At 37.4% G+C, this 19,501-nt stretch overlaps 2 protein-coding genes across 16 annotated transcripts in view; one reads left to right on the plus strand and one right to left on the minus strand.

The window, feature by feature from the left end:
• The window catches only part of CENPP (centromere protein P), a 154,980-nt gene extending 145,953 nt beyond the window's left edge, over positions 1-9,027 (plus strand). For all 3 annotated transcript variants that reach the window (XM_062585235.1, XM_062585236.1, XM_062585234.1), the window contains exons 8-10: positions 5,994-6,073; positions 8,268-8,359; positions 8,669-9,027. In XM_062585235.1, coding sequence (XP_062441219.1) covers positions 5,994-6,073; positions 8,268-8,359; positions 8,669-8,790 — 294 coding nt within the window. In that variant the 3' untranslated portion in view covers positions 8,791-9,027. The remainder of the gene's footprint in view (positions 1-5,993; positions 6,074-8,267; positions 8,360-8,668) is intronic.
• IPPK (inositol-pentakisphosphate 2-kinase) overlaps positions 8,506-19,501 on the minus strand; it is a 62,945-nt gene continuing 51,949 nt past the window's right edge. For all 13 annotated transcript variants that reach the window (XM_062585225.1, XM_062585226.1, XM_062585223.1 and 10 more), the window contains 6 exons: positions 19,124-19,196; positions 17,851-18,130; positions 16,654-16,804; positions 13,934-14,036; positions 13,353-13,432; positions 8,506-12,329 (listed from right to left, as the gene is read on the minus strand). In XM_062585225.1, coding sequence (XP_062441209.1) covers positions 12,104-12,329; positions 13,353-13,432; positions 13,934-14,036; positions 16,654-16,804; positions 17,851-18,130; positions 19,124-19,196 — 913 coding nt within the window. In that variant the 3' untranslated portion in view covers positions 8,506-12,103. The remainder of the gene's footprint in view (positions 12,330-13,352; positions 13,433-13,933; positions 14,037-16,653; positions 16,805-17,850; positions 18,131-19,123; positions 19,197-19,501) is intronic.

Below are 19,501 nucleotides of genomic sequence, written 5' to 3' on the forward strand. Positions count from 1 at the left end.
AATTTAAATGAACTTGAGGACAAGTCTAATCCAACATGTAATACATTTTTTTAAAAAAAGTCTTTTTTTTTTTTTTTTTTTTACAGATTTTCTCTTTCTGAATCCTTTATTTTGCTGATCTAATAATTCTGTCAGACTGACTGGGAGCCTTTTAATGGAATGTTGTCATACAGAACTTTCCCTAATTAAACCTTTCAGGCTTTGAGTGTAACATATGACGGCACTGCTAGTGTTCAGATGTTTCCGTTAAAGGTATGCCAGCATTGCCATAAAATAGCAATAATTTCTGCAAAACAACATCAGCTTAGGCATATGACGGACCGGTAACATCTGTGGGCAATCAGTTCCTCCTCTTGTCCTTGCATGTTCTCAACATTCAGGACTTGGCTTCTGTCTACATCTGCTGGTGGCTAGGATGGGATTATTCTTTTCTCTAAGAGCTATAGTCACTAGAAAATTTGTTTTCATATATGAGAAATAATAAATAGGATGCTAATTTATGATTTTACATTTCTGCTCTCTCTCTTCAACTTTGGGCATATGTGAATAGAATGAGAACAGTAATGAGTGAGAAATAGTTGGAACAGTAAAGAACAGGAAAACTTACTTGTCCAAAGAAAGATTTATCTAGTGTGAAGATCATGTATGAAGTTCTTGCTTATCTTAGTTTATTTTGTCAGCCATTTATTAAGATGGGTTTTTTTGCTAGCATTTTCAACTTGAAGTAAAAACAAATCAAGTCTTTGCATTTAATGTTAAACCTAAAATTGAAGCCAGTTATTTCAGCATTGTTGTTAAAACAAGCAAAGATGCTGCATTTGCAAGTGAGGTATTACAGCTGTAGTATATCAACCTACTTCATCTTGGTGGTATTCTGGGGTATCTGATGTGTCCTTGCTTTACCTTGCTACCTTGCAAACAAAAATTGAAAAAAAAAAAGATTAAATACCTTGTGTCTCTTCCTTATCAAAGTGTGAAAAAATACTTCCCATTGAAAATTAAAAGAGAATTTATTGCATATTTCCCCTTAGTGTCCATGTCCCTTCTGGAGGCGCTAATCATGTGTTTCTCATGGAAAGCGGCCTTTTAGGCTTGCTTAGAGACAGCAAACTTGCATCTTTCTGCTGCTTCTTAGTGAAGGCCAGAGTGAAGTTACTGAGCTGTGCGTTTGTATTAGTACCCCTAAGAGATCTGCTCTGAACATTCTTGTGCATGCAAAATCTGCAGTGGGTGATTGCTCAGGCAGCATTTTATTTCTGCAAATGCTGCAACCCTGCAGATGCCAGCCCTGTGGAAAAACAGCACCTGACCTGACAATAATCAGATTTAGCGAGATGGTAGTGGGTAGCATACTTCTGCATTCTGCGTTTCAGTTAATTGAAATGCACTCATGAATGTGCTGCTGAATATCTGAAAGTGAATTTAGTCAAAGCAACTTAAATGACATTTTTTCTAGAAAAAGAGTTGTTTGAAAATTCATAAGTGACTTTCAATTTACGATCAGTTTATGATATATAACTTAGTATGTGACTTGAGTATAAGAACTATTGATGAGGTTAGGACCAAATATTTTAGCAATCTGTCTAAGGACAGATAAATTATAAGACTAGAGCTCATAAGTATAACTGCAATTACCCGGAGTAGCAAAAGGCTTAGTAAAAGCAGAAATACAAGTAATTTCCAAAAATGTAATTGCTGCACTTTCATTTTGTAGCCAGGCTTTTGCTGTTTTAAGTATCTGACTCAATCATGACAGTATTAAAATTATTCCTTTTGTTGTTACTTTAAAGCTAGACAACCATAATTAAAAAATTAGATGGCTGTGAAAACTAGAAAATGAGGCTGCTGGAGAGCACAGGTGCACAGGAGCCCGTGGAGCCACTACGCCGGGATCCGTAACCACCTCGCGGCTGCTTATCCGTGAGGACTGTAAAGGGACTGGTCTCATTTTTTGCAATGGGTAACAGACATCCTGTTTGTTGTTTAATGCTTTTGGAATTAATGAATGTTGGTGGTGGTATTCTGCAGTGTCTAGAATTCCCCCCCCCCCCAAAAAAAAATGTAGTTAAGATTCTAAAGTTCATTAATGTTACTCTTACTTGAAAGGCCTCGATCCTGCCAGCATACTGGTAGTGGATGATGTGGATGAACTCATACATCAAATACATCAATCGTTGCTGCTTCAGAGCCTACCTTGTAGCACCTCTGGTAGATTTAGAGTCAACTTACAACTATGGAGGCACTCATAGTAGTATGACTTGCTAAATACCTCTTGTCCTTGGAGAATGCCTAATTTAAAATTAATACTTGTGAATGAGTATTCTGAGAGTGAATAATGTATTTTTTGGTAAGTGATTTAGAAACAAATTTGATAGCTTTTGCCTTTTTGCATTCTTAGTCGTGGCTTTTACACTGAAGAATTTTAAATGTTTTCATTAGAAGAGTTTTAGTAAGCAGAAAATGGCACGGCATGCTCCTGACATCCCTGAGAAATGAAGCCAGGCCTTTTTCAGACCTCCTAAGCCTGCGCACGGCCGTCTGCTCTGATACAGTCACTAGTGCTTTTAGCAGCTCGCAAGCAGCATTATTTCACTGTGTTCTAAGTGCTGGAAGAAACGTCCGTGAGTCAGCTGATGACCGGTTGCTCAGCTGGGAGAAATTACTCTTCTTTCTGTTCTCAATACTCTTGTCTGTGGGAAAATAAGCATTTGTTTGTAATGTTATAACATTACAACATCTTTGTAAACAGTTCCGTTTTACATTTGTTCGTATGCTTAAGGCCAGAATCCTGAGCTAAGCTCTATCCCTGTGGCTCCTTCAGCTGTTTTCTCCAGTGTGCGAGCGCTTTGCGGATACCCAAGATAAGCACTTCAAAGGGTGGGGTTATTGCTTTTGTAAATAGAAAACGAATCACGCCCTAGTAAATGTACTTACGCAAGGACTACCGCCGCTTTTGCAGAGTGTGTGTCGTTGGTTTTTTATTCATGCACCATATTCCCACGTTTTACCTTCAGGATGCAGAGATTACGTTTTATATCTGGCATATGAAAGGTAGATTGTGTTACTGGGTTTCCTGGGTTTGTTTCCTAAATAATCAGTTTTTAACATTGCTTGATTAGTCTCGGGCAAGGTGGTTTTATTTCCTGCTTCTGCCTCTAAAGAGACATCCAGTGCGAACGGCGTCTCCTGGAGTATGCGTACCGTAGGTCTGCCCTGCGGGCTACCCTGTGCTGCTCCAGAAGCTTTTAGGACTTCAGGTTGAGCGCGTAACGTCCCCGAACGGGGATGCAGGAAGGTGCGTCTGGGGCTTCTGTGTGCGTTTTGTGGGTTTGCTGGGATGTGCTCTCTCCTGCTAAGGAGCCGGATTTTCTCTCAAATCCTCTGAATTTCTCACAGGATGAGATCCCCGCAGCCTGGACTGGGGGCCGCGGGGAGCTGTTTGTCAAGGCGCACGGTAACTGCTTCCTGTGTGCAAAGCTTATCAAAGCAGTCTCTCCTGCGTGCGAGGAAGCCGCTAGGCAACGGAAAATTATACCCGTCGTAATTTCCTTCAAAATACCTGGAGCAACATAAAATACCATCCACTAGTTTGTGGTAAATACATTTGGACAGTCACGTGTGAGTGCACTTAAAAACAAGTTACGGGTGCCTTTTAAAACGTTTTGAAAACTGGAAGTCTTACCTAGTTCCTCTGATCTATCTTAAGTATTTTTCTTTTCTTGTGATTTCCAAAGGCCGCTGTTTTTTAGTATTTTCAGCATGGGTGAACAAAATAAAATAAGACTCCATCTTTAGCCATGGCTTACTTGAAACTTCCTTGTAAAGACGAACTTAAGAAGTTCTCCAGATAAAAAGCTCATCCTAAAATTTCTGGGATTTCAACCTAGACCTGAAGAGATTTCTGTATTTCAGGACTTACTATAAGATGCCAGACAAACAAGAAAAGATACTGAATATCAGAGACTTGGGTTACTGCGGATGAAAGCCTAGAAAACTTGTTTGCTGTTGTCATTGGAGGAACGTAATTCCACAGGAAGTAGAGCTGAAAAATCACTGTTTTTGCTAGGCTGTTGTCCTTCGTTCAGTTACATCTTCATGCTTTAACTACCTTGCACTTCGTTGTTCCCAGCAAATTCCATGTGTTTTATGTCATTTGGCGTCCTGCACGAACCCCCTTCAGTTTGTCATACATTCCTAAACGAGAGCAAGGTCACATCTGGTAGCAATTTCAGTGTGCCACATGAGGAACAGGCCTATAAAAGCTAACTCATCATGTTCTCCAGTGCTTTTCAAAGACGAGCTCTCCCAATCCTTTTTCGTAAATGTGCTACTTGCTCTGTGAGCTCTAAAGAATTATTTAGGCTGACAGTTTCTTCAGACTTATAAACTGCGATTTTTGGAACGTAGATTTAATATCAAGCTGATAAGATGGTAAAATCTATTAACAGCGTGAAGCCTTTCTTCCAAGCTAACAGGCTGTGTCTGGATTGTATTTTCTTTGGCAAGAAGATCTCCGTACCGGATGCAGTAATTAAGTGTTCCTTCTGAGCGTTTTGATGTAGATGGATCTCCTCTTGATCTCTGAGGAACCTTTCATCTTACATGGTGCAAAACTTTTAGAAGTTTCATGCATAGCTACTCTTTTGCTTTTCTTTAACATGCTCTTAAAAAAAAAAAAAGAGCGACAGTGATACACTAACAAAACTAGCATAATAGAATGGCTGTTCATTGTAAAAGCTGCAGTCTTTGCCATTTAGAGTTACTACAGTGTGCTCTAATTTTCAGGAATATAAACATTTAGTTGTCAGTAGTTTGATATATTTGACACTTTTCCAATGCCCAATTATACTCTTCTGCTAGTGGCCATTCTGATAACGTGTTGCCTTTATTATTTTATGTCTTGGTGATCCCATTTCTCCAAGGAAATGTCAAAACAGTGCACTAGTAAGTTTACTTAAATCACAGAGTTATTTTTCTATGAAACAGTGATGTATTATGACGTATTACTAAATAGAATTAATAGAATTTAGCTAAAAACAATTCTTTCAAGGATTCCTATGTCTCACACTAGGACCTCTCTGTCCTGTGTGCAGAGGCAAATGTCCTCTTGCCTTTTTCTCTGCATGGACCAAATTAAACGTCTCTTTGCATCCTCTGAAAGATACTTTAAAAAAAAATCTAATGAACAATTAAGATTTTTTTTTTTTTAAAAAAAAAGTCATGTGCATTGTCACCCTTGATGAAATGGCATTAATATTTTAGTTACTACACTCATTAGTAATCTGGCAAAAAAAGGGGGGGAGGATATTGGGCAGAAAAGCAACAGTACTGGTCTGTGACTTGGGTGTCTCAAGCCCAGAATATTTCAGATTGACCTCAGGAAACAAGAAATTGTATTTTGCTGCTAACTGCATTTTCTGACCAACCTTCTATTTGCAGCAATACTTTAATGACAGCTTCCCCCTTACATGGTAGCACTGAAGTGTCCTTGCTTCTCTTCTTGAGCACACTCACGGAGAGCTCAAGCTGCCTACATCTGCAATTTCATCTACAGCTTCTGCTGCTTTTGCACTAAATGCTAATTCCTCCTCTACACACTGATGGTACTTTCCAAAAGAAAGAGTCTCTGTGTTAATACATTAAGGAAAAAAAAAAAAAGAATCAGCATAAAGAAAAGCTGAGAACAGAACTGTTCGGTAACCGCAAAGCCACCCTTTGGGATACCCCCTTCCCAAAGTCCCAGCTGCTGGGCCTATGGCACAGTGCTGTTTCACAAACTGAATACAGTAGCTTAGGTTTATGCTGTCTTACACAGCTCTCACTGCTGTTAGTGGATTTTTGTTACTTTCGGAATACACTTTAATCTTCAGACTGTTAGCTAAATGGGGCAGCATCTTAAATGCATTGCAACTGGGAAGAACTACCTAGAAGTCACTTTGCCTCTTTCCATTTTTGTGACCCAGTTTTACCTTTTTCCATCTGTTTATTTACAGGCCAGATACCCTGACATTGTAAAACTTCCTGAAGGAGTGCTGGGAGATTATATAGTTCTAAGGAATCCTAAATCTTCTGGGTAAGTAAGTCTCTAAGTAAATAGTATTTTGTTTGGATTGTTTTTAAGAAAAAAAAACATGGGGGCAAAGCCAAAAAATTCCACTTAGAGCACTGGGGGAAATCTCAGGATTCTGTTTTTATACAGCTAAAGGATAATGAAACATATAATAATAGTCTCCAACTAGACCAATTTTCCAGAGATTGTCATTGCTTTATAATCTAAGCACAGAGGTTAGATGATGTGTGTTAGTTTTAAAGCTATAACCACATACAAGAACATGAAGGGGGGGAGGGAAGGGACACACATGGAAGAGGGTTGGTTCCATGTGGCCTTGTAGAGTAAGTAAGTCAGCTGGATTGCTACTGTGTATGCCTACTCTTTTTAACAATTAGATGGAAAAAAAGAGGCTCTAGCAGGCTTGATTTTTCAGTTGGATTTTAAGAAAAATTACACTGCTGTCTTTGTTTTGGAAGTTCATGCTATAATGAAGACCCTAAATTCAAAGCTTAGGAGTGCGGGGTCCATCCTCCTCCTTGTGCATCTGAAAACATGTCAGTTTAAGCTGTGGTTTTGTTCCATCGTGGTTGTCTTCCTGTATTACATGGCCAGAGCTATGGGCACAACAGGTGCTCAGGCTCACATCCCTCTTAACGGGACAGTGGGCCAACAGCAAACATCCCCTATGAGGACCCGGGCTACAGCAGCATTTTCCACCCTACGAGCTGATCAGAGGTGCTTATTCCCCTCTTGTGGGCTAGCACGAATGCTCCCGGAGCAGCCCGTCACTTACAGCTGATGCATGCTCTTCTGGTAGAAGGTACAATGATTACAAGTCACTAAAGCAAAGCATAGGTTTTTGTCTTTATTGGAAAGAAAATTATGAGTTGCTGGTCACCAACAGCAACTGTAGTTATATTTTTCTATTGTTTTATATGGGAAACAAAGTTAGATGAAGGAGGTGGTCGTTTCTCTGGCATTTATTATTTTTCTACCACGCTTGCCCGATGTCTTTAGTCCCTCTGTTAGCTATGTTCTGCCTAGTTTTGGTTACTAGAGTAAAAAAGAATTCTGAATAATTAATGTAAAGCTGTGTAATTGTCATTTTCAGGAACTGTATATGAGCACAGGAAAATAACTCCTGTGAGGTGATGAGACCTTCCCCTTTTCCTATTAATTCTTCTCTAAAATATGCAATAATTCCTGTGGAAATAGCTGGAAATAAAACATAGCTCGCTCTTTACCTTCATTAATACCAGTTTATGGAAAAAGCAAATAAATCATAATGGATAGGGCTGTCTCTGTTTAGGAAAATTTGCCATTTAAAACTAAATGTTTTAACTCTGAGTGGTTGAAATAATTGCTGTTAGACCATCACAAGTAGAAAATGAGCTGTTCCCTTTTATTACAAGCAGCTTTATTTTGCAGTTGCTCCTTAAGTCAACATTCTTCTACACAGTCCCTCTCCCCCAAGATCTTGGAATATAAGAATTTAAAATCAGTTCAGTGGCTTGGGAGAAAGTATACGTGTATGCTAATATGCATTCACAGCTCCCAGAACAAGAAGCTGTACACAAAGTCTCTAGGACTTAAAACCATGAAGTGGCAAAAAGCCAACAGATCATATTTAAGGGAGTTTTTACAGTTACATTTAAACTGATTGTTCGAACACTGAGGAAAGGGAACCTGGTCCTTGTTATGACTTGTTATCAGCTTTTGATTAGAAAGCCTTACTTTCAAGCAAGCAGGAATGGAAAAAAGTAGAAAAAGCAGCAATGCAGATAATGCATAAAGGAATAAATCTACTATGAATATTGTGCGTAATCTAGAAATACCAAGTATCTTTTATATATGTATAAAAAATATACATAAATTTTATATACATATCTTTCTACCATTATACTGTGGGAAAGTATCATTTGCAGGAACCACTGAAGACAAGAACTAGCTGGGAAAACATTTGCAGGTGAAAATCTGAACATACCTGGAAACTAAGTAATGACCTTTCCTTGTCAACAAATTACCAGCATTCTGTGGTTCAAAACCTAAGTATGACTGTTTTCCACGTACAAATATTTTCAAGTTGCATTACTTAAGGTGTTTTTTGTTCAAGAATATGATGAGTGTAAACCTCCTGAATCCCATACTTTCCACTTTGAAGAAACCTTAATTTTCTAGTTAACAGTTAACTATCATCTCTCTGTATATGATACAGGTTTGAATTAATGATTGTTTGGAAGATACATGTAGAGGAAGATGGGAGAACAACACCTGTTCTGGACCTTCTGACTAAAGTACCAGAGCGAGGTAATGTCACTCACTTCCGAGAGCACTTCTGAGCTTTTAGAGAAAACACCTGTCCCTTTTTCGCACAGCATCTGTTTAGGTGAAGTCAAAGTTCATCCTGCAGAACGCATCTGCTAAACAAAATCAAACTCGGCAAGGAGCTGAAATGATTTTACTTCCTTTAATTTAGATGGGATTACAAGAAAAAGTGGGTCTTTCTGTTTTAGGCAGCGGGTGACCTGTTTTATCCAAAAATGTGAGGCAGGTGGATGCTTTCAGTAATAGTTTAAGTCTTTGAAAATAATGTCCATTTCTGTATTTTTCTTGTAGTCCTGGAGCAGAAGATAGCAACTATTGAAAATGCACCTACCTGCTTCCGAAGTATGCTGCTTTTGTTTGGGATTGAGACAGCTATTGAAAATCTTATCAAAGTGGTTGGCTTGAAAAAGTGAATGCCAGCATTACTTATAACAGGTAGCAATTTCAAAAGTAGTTTTAATTAACATATTGTGTTACACAGTCTATAATTTTATTGAATATAAACATTAAGTTATTCTCCATTTAGAAACCATACTCATAAAACATGCTATCTGTACAATTATGGCACGTTATATATAAATTGTCATGACATGAAAATAAATACAGCCATTTAAATACAAAAATGCCAAATAAAATAGTTACATGTACAGAGTGATTTCATTATAAATTTATCTTTTTGAATCAATAATGTACCAGAGTGGTTTGTCTTCTTAACATTTTCTAGATACCTGGAAAGTGTTAAAAGATCATGCACTGTCAAAATCAAGTCCATAAAAAGTGGAAGTTTCATTTCACAGCTCTGTAAAAGTACAGTGATTTTAAAATGACTAGAGAACAGTAAGAGACTTCCAGAACAAAGAGTTAAGTAACTTTCTTATTAAATTAGGTGGAAGTAGACAAACAATTAGAAGTTTTTAAAAAAGTGTTATGCTAAAGAGCAACTGTGTGAAATAACTTTTTTTCCATAATTTAAGTGTTGAACAGTATTAATTGGAACGAAAACCTAAACTAAAGAAGAAAGACTGTTATACTTTTGTAAAAAGAAAGAAATGGGAGAATTAACTGTTGCTCACAGCAGTACTTCATTTTGATTTTCTACTTTTTGTGGAAAAATTCTAGCAGATAACACATTATGAAAGCATTGCATTTCATACGTTTGTCCCTAAACAAACAAAGCAGAGAGGTGTCTTGTAGTCTTCCTGCACTTCCATCAGATGTACCATTAACTCATTTACAAACTCACAGCATTTTTCAAAAGAATACTGCTGCATTCGCTATCACAGCCAAAGGACTTGGTCCAAAACGTGCCTACACAATTTGAAGTCAGTCAGTCATGCGCTTCTTATATACAGCATAACAGCCGTTGTTCTTGGAATCAAGAGGCCAAAGATGACGACAACACAGACTCTTCAGTAATACTGAGAGTTCCTTTTTAAGCCCATAGATGCTATGACCATGCAAACAGTACAAATGTCTGCTCTGTCTTTTAGTTATCTTTTTTAAACACATGACAAAATCTTGCATAGCAGTGGGGAAATAGGTAGCTAAGAACTAAAAATATTAATTTTAAAACAATAGTATGTTTTAAATACTGTAGTTTTAATATTTCACTATTTGATCACTGAAATAGTCTCCTACTGTTCTGATAAGTCAAGAAAAATTGAAGGAACAGACTGGTTTGTGTTGGAATCTGCAGCTGAACAATGCTAGAAATCAAGTTTTGATGAACAACAACTCTATATTACATTTTTTTCTTTTCAGATATAAGGCAGACTGTTTTCAAGTTTGAATTCCAGCAGACAAGCAAAAATCATTGCTACTTTATCCACTGACATGTTACTGCTTTAGCTAGTTCTGTGCAACCTTTACTCTAGTTAGTTTCATCTTTAGATCCTTCTTGGATGAAAATGAAACTGTTTAGTCAGCACATACACTTCTATTTGCATATGAAATGTGTGTAAAGTTACAGCATAAAAAAACTGAAAACTTAATTTTTCAGCTGTGGATAACCCTTTCTTGTTTTGCCTAAGAGTTGGAGGATTTCTGTTTTTAAAAATGGATCTTCTCTCCCATGTTTTCTTTAGAAGTGTTTTTACCACTGTCAACTCCCAGCTTATTACACTGTTGTAGTATCACATTTAACTGAAGAGCAGCCCACAACCCTACACCAGAAAGGCACACTATCAACAACTGCAGGTGAGTGTAAGAGACTGCTGATGTGGTTCCCTTCCCACTGTAAATCAGTATTGCTATGAGTAGTATTATGCCGTATTCCTACCTTGAATTTTGCCAATATACAGGGTTGCAATCTTCCGCTTTTGCTTTTTAATTTGGATAAAATGGAACTACTCAAAGATTACACCGAGATCCAAATACATTTTTATAAAGATTATAACCTACATTGTTTTCCAAAACAATTATCGGTATACATACATTGTATACTGATAACAGCAGTCCGCTGTAGCTTGAATAGCGTCTCTCTGCACATTTCAGGGTATGCAAACCCCAAGCACACAGGAAGAGTCCCTGTAGTTTTTTTTAATCACGCTACCCACAGCTTTGAATATATCTTCAATCTCCTTACTCAGGATCTACCTTGAAGATGGTTAACTGCAACATCTCAAAATTTCACTTGCACATAGGAATATTTACTCTACAAAGTAAAGCCATCTTTAAACTGCTGAAGTAGCAATATAAACTTAGCTCCAGTACTCACCATCAGAAAGTGATTCCCTGCCACTTCAAAAACAAGAAAAGCAGATACTGTCATCTTTCTTCTGTGTATCACTTACTTAAAACAAGCAGCCTGAAAGCAGTTGGTCGTGCTACATAATACATGGGATGTCAGTGAAATAATATCAACATTCAACACAGTCTGAAAGACCCAAAGTAATCTAGAAAACTCAGAATATATAATTCCTAGAGCTCAATTTAACTTAGGAAAGAGCAAGCTGTGGTTTCACCTCCAATAGCAGCATATCATGTAGAGAAAATAGAAGACCAATGTGTCAGACTAGTTGTTAAACTCAGCTATCATATAAAATTCAAAGATGCTTACCTTTAACCCCTTTCACTTAGTTTCAGAAGCTTTAGGAGATACAAAGTGATCACAAAACTTCTGGAGGCAGTCTGGAGTTCTTAATTTCATGCATTAGTACTTAAAGTGTTCTGCAATAACATGGTATTTCCATAGATCAGTAATACTTACTTTAATAGCCACTTCAGCTGTATCTTCAGTGGACTTAATGCTTAAGTAAGTAAGTAAGTAAGTAAGTTTTATATTAGGTTTTTGTCAAAGCATTTCCTCTTCCTAGTAGCTATGTATGTGCGAGACTCAAAAAGCACAAGCTCCAAGGCAATTCTCTTATTAGTAATTAGGCTTTCTATATTAGTGCAATACTTCAGGAAACCTCTAATTCTGTGTTATTTCGATTCTAAGGAAGTGGACTTTTAGAATTAAGTGGATCTGTCCTTTAGTTCCAAGGTATGGCACATTATCTGCTCTGCCATATTAAATACATTCATTAAGGTTAAATAGCAAACGCATGTTTTAGTGCTATTCCATGTCTTTGAAAAGGCATACCAATCAGAAATCATTTCTTAAAGCAAAAACATTCACAGCTGAAAAATGCACTGAACACAATAGAAAAAAAAATCACCGTTAATTATTTCATTAACCTTTCATTTTCTAATGTGTTCAAATAAAAAATAACCTTAAGGAAACAGTTACACTTTATGGAGAACTAAGGTGCAGTCTTCATTCTCCTTGAACAGACTGGACATAACTGGGTCATCTTTGGCCTGTACATTCTTCAAATAATAGTTTACTATCTTGCCATCAAGTTTGTACTGATGAGGAATGCTTTCATATGGTTTAAGATCGAGGTCCAGAACAGAAACAGAAAAGGTGAATCTTGATTTGGATGCTAGTACCATGGGTCTTTGCTCAGAGCTGGAAAACAAAAACATATTGCACAAGTGATTCATTAACGTAAACCTATTTTTCATTTGTGGGCCCCAAGTCCTTGTGCAAAAGTGACTACTGTTTATTTTATAACCGTCCCAAGAGCCTGAGAAAATAAACTTTAGCTAATGTAGTGTTTAGGAAACTCTGGCTCCAGCTTAATCAGTCTGAAAGTGAATTTGTGACACTTCTGCCAGTCATCTCCCTTTCAGCTTCCCACAGATTAAGTCAAAACATTATGCAGTTAAGTCCGTTGATTAATACAATATATTTCTAGGTGTTATTGCATACAATGCAACTGCCATCTTACCTGGCAGAACCAGTAAGAATTACTGCAACTTTTACATAGGTTCAAGGTAATACAATTTAGTATCAGAACTACTGTCCAAGCACTCTGAAGGATGGAGGACTGACTGACTGACTTAATAATGAGTCAACTGTTGCAAAACTCCCCTCTCTTGTAAACAATTTATTCAAGAATTCCAGGACAAATGCAGAGGACTATCTTCTCTACACATAACAAAGTTTTAGTTAAGCAAGCTCTCCTCTCCAAGAGCAGGCTGTTACTGTTGACAAAAGTCAAAACAGATAATATTGTGGAAAAGCTTCTTGCCTGACTGAGGGATGTCACTTCATGATTATTAATCAGATCAATAAAAACAAGACACTAAAGGTTTCTGTTTTCCAGTCAGGTGGTTGAAGACAATATCTCATATCAAGAAATCAAGGCAGGAAAAAACCCACTTTGTTAAAATCATGTGTATCTAACTGTGTGCAATTAATTCCAATTTCAAGAAGAGGACAGACACAAAACGTCTTTAACTTTTTGTCAACTTTAAGTCTTCAGAAACTGTCCTGTATATCTGAAATCAGAACTCTACCTTATTAGTATGCCCAAAATGATCACTTGGAATCTGAAAAAGACCTTTTTTAACAGTTACATGAATTAACTATGCAAGTGCATCTGATTTCTAAATGAATAGGAGTTATTCAAAATTATCTATCTCTTACCATTCGTCTTGTAGACAAGGTGAAAGGGCAATCATGATGGAGCAGTCTTTCGCAGTCATTGCTATTCTGTACTGCTGCACCTATACAAAATGAGAGTGATGTGAACTTCCCATTAAATTTGTATTTACCTCTATAGAAAACATACAGTTCTTTTTCCAAGGTATTAGTATATTCATTTTAAAATCTAGATATTATCCCTGTAACAGATAGGTAGCAGAAACAAGTGGTTTTACTACACCCCCTCTAGGAATCATGTTTATTTCCTACAGACACTTTTCTTACAGGCCAACAAAGCACCAGTATACGTGAATGCCTCCTCAGTCCAGAAAGGAAATAACCAGCTTTACTTTCCTTCTAAGAACAGGGGCTGAATGTGTTGGGTTTTAAGTGCTTCTGCTATAAAGGTACACTCTAGCACCCTGACAAAATTAAGAACTTCTTTAACTGTACAGAACACACTGATAAGCCAGTGGTGATGTTCACACACTACCCATCAATTTCAGTTAGATGAGTGGTTATTAAAATTCTCAGACTAAATCTTCAGCAGTATTTCAGGAGAATCAGCAGCCCAGGAGAATTACCTTTGTTAGTGCAAATGCTACTGTTCCATCATCTTCAGTTGAAAGATCTAGCAGCTTCTCATAAAATGCTTCATTATAAGGTCCATCTATTTGCAATGTACTTCTAAATAAATTTTAAAAGAAGATTACACACAGCCAAGGGTATTTACTGATTTCCAGTGAGATCTTTCTTCAGTAGCCCGGATATTAAGATGAGAACATACATACCAACAAAAGTACTGATAAACATGGCAGCAATACTATTCAAAGAGCTAAAACTGTGGATAGTCTCTACTCTCATTTCATACACTCACAGCCATTTTAACACAGTTTAACACTTTCTATCTTAAAAAAAAAAAAATGTGTGTGTATACATGTATATGTGTATGTATAGATAGATAGATATAAATCTTAATCCCTGCCTGTTTATCATCACAAGAACAGAACAGCAATTTTTATGGAAAAAAAAAATTCCATTTTTAGCAAAAGTGGGAAAGATTCAAAAAGTGTAACAGTTTGCAGCATGCCTTAGAAAGTCTGTCTGAAAATACTGAGGTATGCACTTATCTGATACGGCCCCACTCCTCACTACCCAACTCATGGTGTGAGCACTGTACTTGATATACTAATGATGGGATAGCTGATTTGGCCTCAATTCCCACACTAAATACTTCAACTCCTGAAAAGCTGAACCCATCAAAAAGCAATTTGCAGCAGAAATCTGTTATTTCTGATTATATGCCAGTGCACAGTACACAAACACCACGTGTACCCCGAAGTTATATTGCACATGACAAAAGCAAAATTTAAGGCTAGCATATTGCCTACTACAAGGTAATTCCTTGGCTGAGGATTCCACAAGAGGTAAAGGAGCAAAACAAGTGTTACAAGTGAGGCCAGCGTGCCCTCTTGTGAGCAATGGCAGAATTACAGGCAAATTACATCTGGAGAATTTAAGTATCAAAATTTAGGGGGTTTACAGTGATTATTACTATTGTTCCAACTAATATGCTATATCTGAAAACAAGTGTAGCACCTTGCAATACTCAGCATTTCTTCATCAGGCAAGACAAAACAGTAACCAAAAGATTGTTTCTCCTCAAGTTTGATTTGCTCATTTATGTCATGGATTGCAAGCTGGCATTTTAAGCCACCCCTCCCTGTGAACTACCCCTGTACACCACATCAGTCATTTTCTATAGAAGAGAGAACTTAGCCGAACAGGTTTACGTGAGCAGTACAGCTAGCAGACTTCACGTGTTTTACTGCAGAAGTGTAACTTAAAACAACCAAACTGTTTGCCACTGCAGCTTTATACAAGTAGTAATTTGCAAATCAGGATTTCCTCATTCCTGTTCAGTTTTAATATGCTACTTGATTTCTGCTTCTCTGACAGATGATCAGTTGTGACCAAAATAGCTATCTCATCACCTTGAGCTGGAACACAAAGTACTTGTTCAAGGAACAGAAGCAACAGGAAGTCTGCTCCCTTTAAGGTGGGCCAGGCAATCTAATAAATTATGTATTTTACTGCAGTTAAAACAAATGCCAGAAGCTAAGATACAAAATTATAGACTGGTGACAAATACCACTACAAATGACATATGCTGGAAAACTCACGTGGAAGTTGGATAACTTGGTTGAATGTTTTGAAAGACTGACCATCTCAGGTAAAACGCCTAGTGAGACGCGGGGACCTAAGACCCTGTGCGTCACAGGGGTCTAAAACCACTTTCAACGGAAAAGTAGATTCTCTCTCTCCCTTGGCAGTTTAGGATAAAGCAATCACTTTAAAGTCATTACTTTTGATTATGATTACTTTTAATTTGCTACAGGATGAAGCTAAAGCAAACGAGGCCATTTTCCTTATAGCAGCAGCTTAGGCAGACATATTCATTTGTGCATACTGCGCCCAACCTCAGAACGCCTTAACTAGGAGGGTGCTTGGGGACCCTGCACGTTCTGTTACCTAGTTCTGGAGCGTACCCAGGCTTCCCTGCAGCTTGTGAAATCAGTCTAGAAGTCAGTCACCTAACCAGTCTCAACTGGTCAACTCCTCTCTACTTAGGGGAACTGAAAAGGAAAGACTCAAAAAAGACTTAAGTCAAGACCAGGAACTTTCATTCAGCCCTGACAGACTTTCATTCATGTAAACTCCACCTCACTCATGTAAACTCCACCTCACCACATAGCAAAGGTCAGCTAGACAAAAGCAGATATTGAGCCCGTTATCCAGTCAAACATTCTTTAAGATCTTGAAGGTATAGCCTGGATTCCCGCTGAGTATCAAGTTCAAGTTTTTAAAAGGGCAGATAGTAACTAAAGACTCGAGAATGACAGTAAAAACATAACTATTACTGCAGATGTGTCCTAGTTCTGCAGGTACTAAAGGCGGGGGAAAACTGCCTGCCATTTTACATGTCTTCCCTCTAAGGTATGTCCCTCAGGCATCCGCCACTAAGGAACAATGTATTTTCTCCCATTCCTGTTCTGAACTTGGCATAATCATCACTTTAAAATCCACATCACCAATCTCAAGTGACTGGTATCAAAACTTTTGACACTAAAACTCATCTTTTATGTCATTTGTTATTTCAAGTTATAAATTCGGAATATGCCATACCATAAGGAAGGCTGTATAAGAAACGAAAAGGTTAAAAAATGGTTGTAGTTTCATAGAGCCAATCTTGTCTGTGTACCTAATCAGAACTAACCAAAAAAAAAAAGTCATCAAAACTTACCTCTCTTCAGGAAATTCCTCTAAGTACTGTTCAACTCGATTGTACAAAGGATAGAGTCCTTCAATATCCAGCATGTCAAGCATCTGAGCCTGAAGGGTTTTGTAAAGGAGACAACCCCTCGGCAAGCCAGAGCTTTCCAATTTATGTTTCCCTATAAGAAAAAAATACATTCAAATAAGGCAGGCATGAGTGTCTTTAGTTTGCTTCAGTTTGCCATTACATGTGATTTTTCCACAAAGCAAACCCAAATATTCTTCAGATTGGTCAAAGAAAAAAAAGCTTCAGTTGTTGAACAATAATGTGCTGTGTGCTTATCTGCATATCTGACCACCACCTACCTGACTGTAGAACACAATACTTAGTATACAGCTCTACAGATGACTCAAAAAATACACGTGTATATATCCACGCTCCACTGCACTCTACTGCGAGTCTAAAAGACAGGTTTGTCAGATGAGTCTGAACCCCAAAATTAAGTTTCAACAATATGAAATGTTGACAAAACTCATTTAGCCTTTCAGCCATTGAGCTTTCTAATATAGTATAAACAAATCTGTTTATTTTTACTTGCTGTCTTTTTTAAAAGATAGCTCTTTCTCCACACAATACAGCAAAAATCAATCAGCAATGAAAAAGATTCTCAAAAGAGTATTTAAGAAACATGCTATTTGTATAATTCAAGTAACAAGCAGTATCTTGTACAATTAAAGCTTTACAAAACTTAAAACACGGAGGAAGTAATGTGATCTTCAGTTTTCCAGCCCTCATTTTCCATTTCTTTTCCAGTCCATATTTGTACCTTCGCTTTACCAGAAGTGGAGTAGGAAAAGAACTGAAAGACGACTATGCCATAGGTGGGGCAGGCAAGAAACGGGAGCCATGTAACCAATAAAGACTTCATCACATACAAAATAAAAATTAACCACTCATTTAAAATACAAATCATGGTTATCAGCCTGAACAGGTATTTTCTTTAATTCTTACCCTCCTACCTTCTCAACTGACTTTTATCCCTTTCATGAGATGCAGTACAAGGTCACATTAAAAAGAGCTATCTAGCAGCTGCGCAGTTCATAACTCATTTTCTCATAATTCAGTTCTCACACCAGTATTAAATAGCAAACAAGAGGCAAAAAAAAATGAATCATTATGTGATAACAGTTAATTATGGTCAGTGCTCAAGAAATTAGTTCTTACCATTTCTTACTAGCTCCTTATTAAAAGCACTTGCTTCACAGTAGCTTCTTCCTTGTGAAATGGGAACTGTCCTCATATCACCTGCCCTGCAGGCATCAGTACTACTTAGTAGCGCCATAGTTATAACGTGGATTAGTTCTTTAACAATTGTCCTTGTACAGTGTGGTCCGCTGACCAGCCCATTTGAGGGAAAAAAGAAAGGTTTTAAGTGACGAGCAAGCTCGTTCCAGTCAGAGACAGAGTCCTGATCATCTTTACAGCCATAAATTAGTTCACCATTCTGTAATTGGAAAAGAAAGATTTAAACACTCCATCAAATCCTGTTTTTCTTACTTAGCTAACCAAAGTACCAGATTTAGTATTTTAAGACACATGTGCAGAAGAGAGTGACTTAGTATAAAGGTCTACACACAAATGCACGCACTCTCTTACAGAGTTGTCATCCTAAACTTCATGAGATACCACAGGTAAAAACTTTTGGATTGGGACCAAAAAGCCCATTTAAGTCAAGAGATACTTTCTCAGCTTAATCAACTTTAAATAATCAGAAAGTGAACTGATACTCAGCATGGCCTCCCACCACTTCTGTCTAAATAAGGTCAATAGTAAAAAAGCATGTCATATAAAACTACACCTTTTAAAAGCCAAATTGTAAAATGGAAGGTGGAAAAAAAGAGGACAGAAAAGGTATGACAACTATCTGCACTCTAACAAAAAAGACCAGAACAGTTCATACAAGCATGACTCCAACAGTTGTTTTAATACTGGAAATAAATTCAAAAGAGTTATTTTCTAGAACTGACAAATCTGCATAATCCATTGGTACTGCTTTATTTTTTACTACATTACTCTTTTACAAAAAAGGTAACTCTTTTACTTCATCAATGACGCATGCTGTGCATTTGACTTGTACGAATGTTGTAACAGTAATTTCCAACAATATTTGCAGCAACACACAAAGCTCTCCTATCTTCTTCCTCTGAACGAGCACTCACAAAGTTTTAAAATTTCTGTTGGCTGTTCCGACTACTCGTTCAGACTGATTAGGTCTGGGATAGATTTCTTGGGATAGCTACACAGAGTATTATTTACCTGTTTTAACTTGAAATCTAAGAATTTTCCTGTTTTCTTCTACTAAATGGTGGGGCCCAATAGCGAAGGCGCTGATTACGTAGATTCGAAATAGAATCTTGACTCTTCAGACATTAAAGTCAAATTGTTATTATCATTAAAGGCAATATAAAAAAGCAAGCAGACAGTTGTGATTGTTTACCTTAAATATTTTCAAGTTGTTCTGTGCCTCCTGTAATAAGCTCTTCAAAGCAAAGTGCATTCTCTGTTTATTTCTAGAAAAAAACAAAAATGTATTATTTAGATGCTTACAGCTGTGCCTGCAGGATCCTATGGAATCAGAAGAGGGCACCTGAAGGGAACACATCCCTTAAGCATGTTACTCATGCTGAAGCTATTGCCAAGACAAAATGACTACTGCAAATTCAAATCTGAGTCGTAAATAAACACTTCCTACAGTTCATGTTAAGTAGCACAGGGTACTGTAGCCATAATATAACCAGAACTATTGCTGTAAAAGTTAGACAGGCAGACATTGCTCTGTAAACCTACAGCTAAAGTCTAAATAATCTGAGAAATA

The sequence above is a fragment of the Rhea pennata genome, chromosome 12 (assembly GCF_028389875.1).
Source record: "Rhea pennata isolate bPtePen1 chromosome 12, bPtePen1.pri, whole genome shotgun sequence".
In the NCBI taxonomy this organism is placed as follows: domain Eukaryota; kingdom Metazoa; phylum Chordata; class Aves; order Rheiformes; family Rheidae; genus Rhea; species Rhea pennata.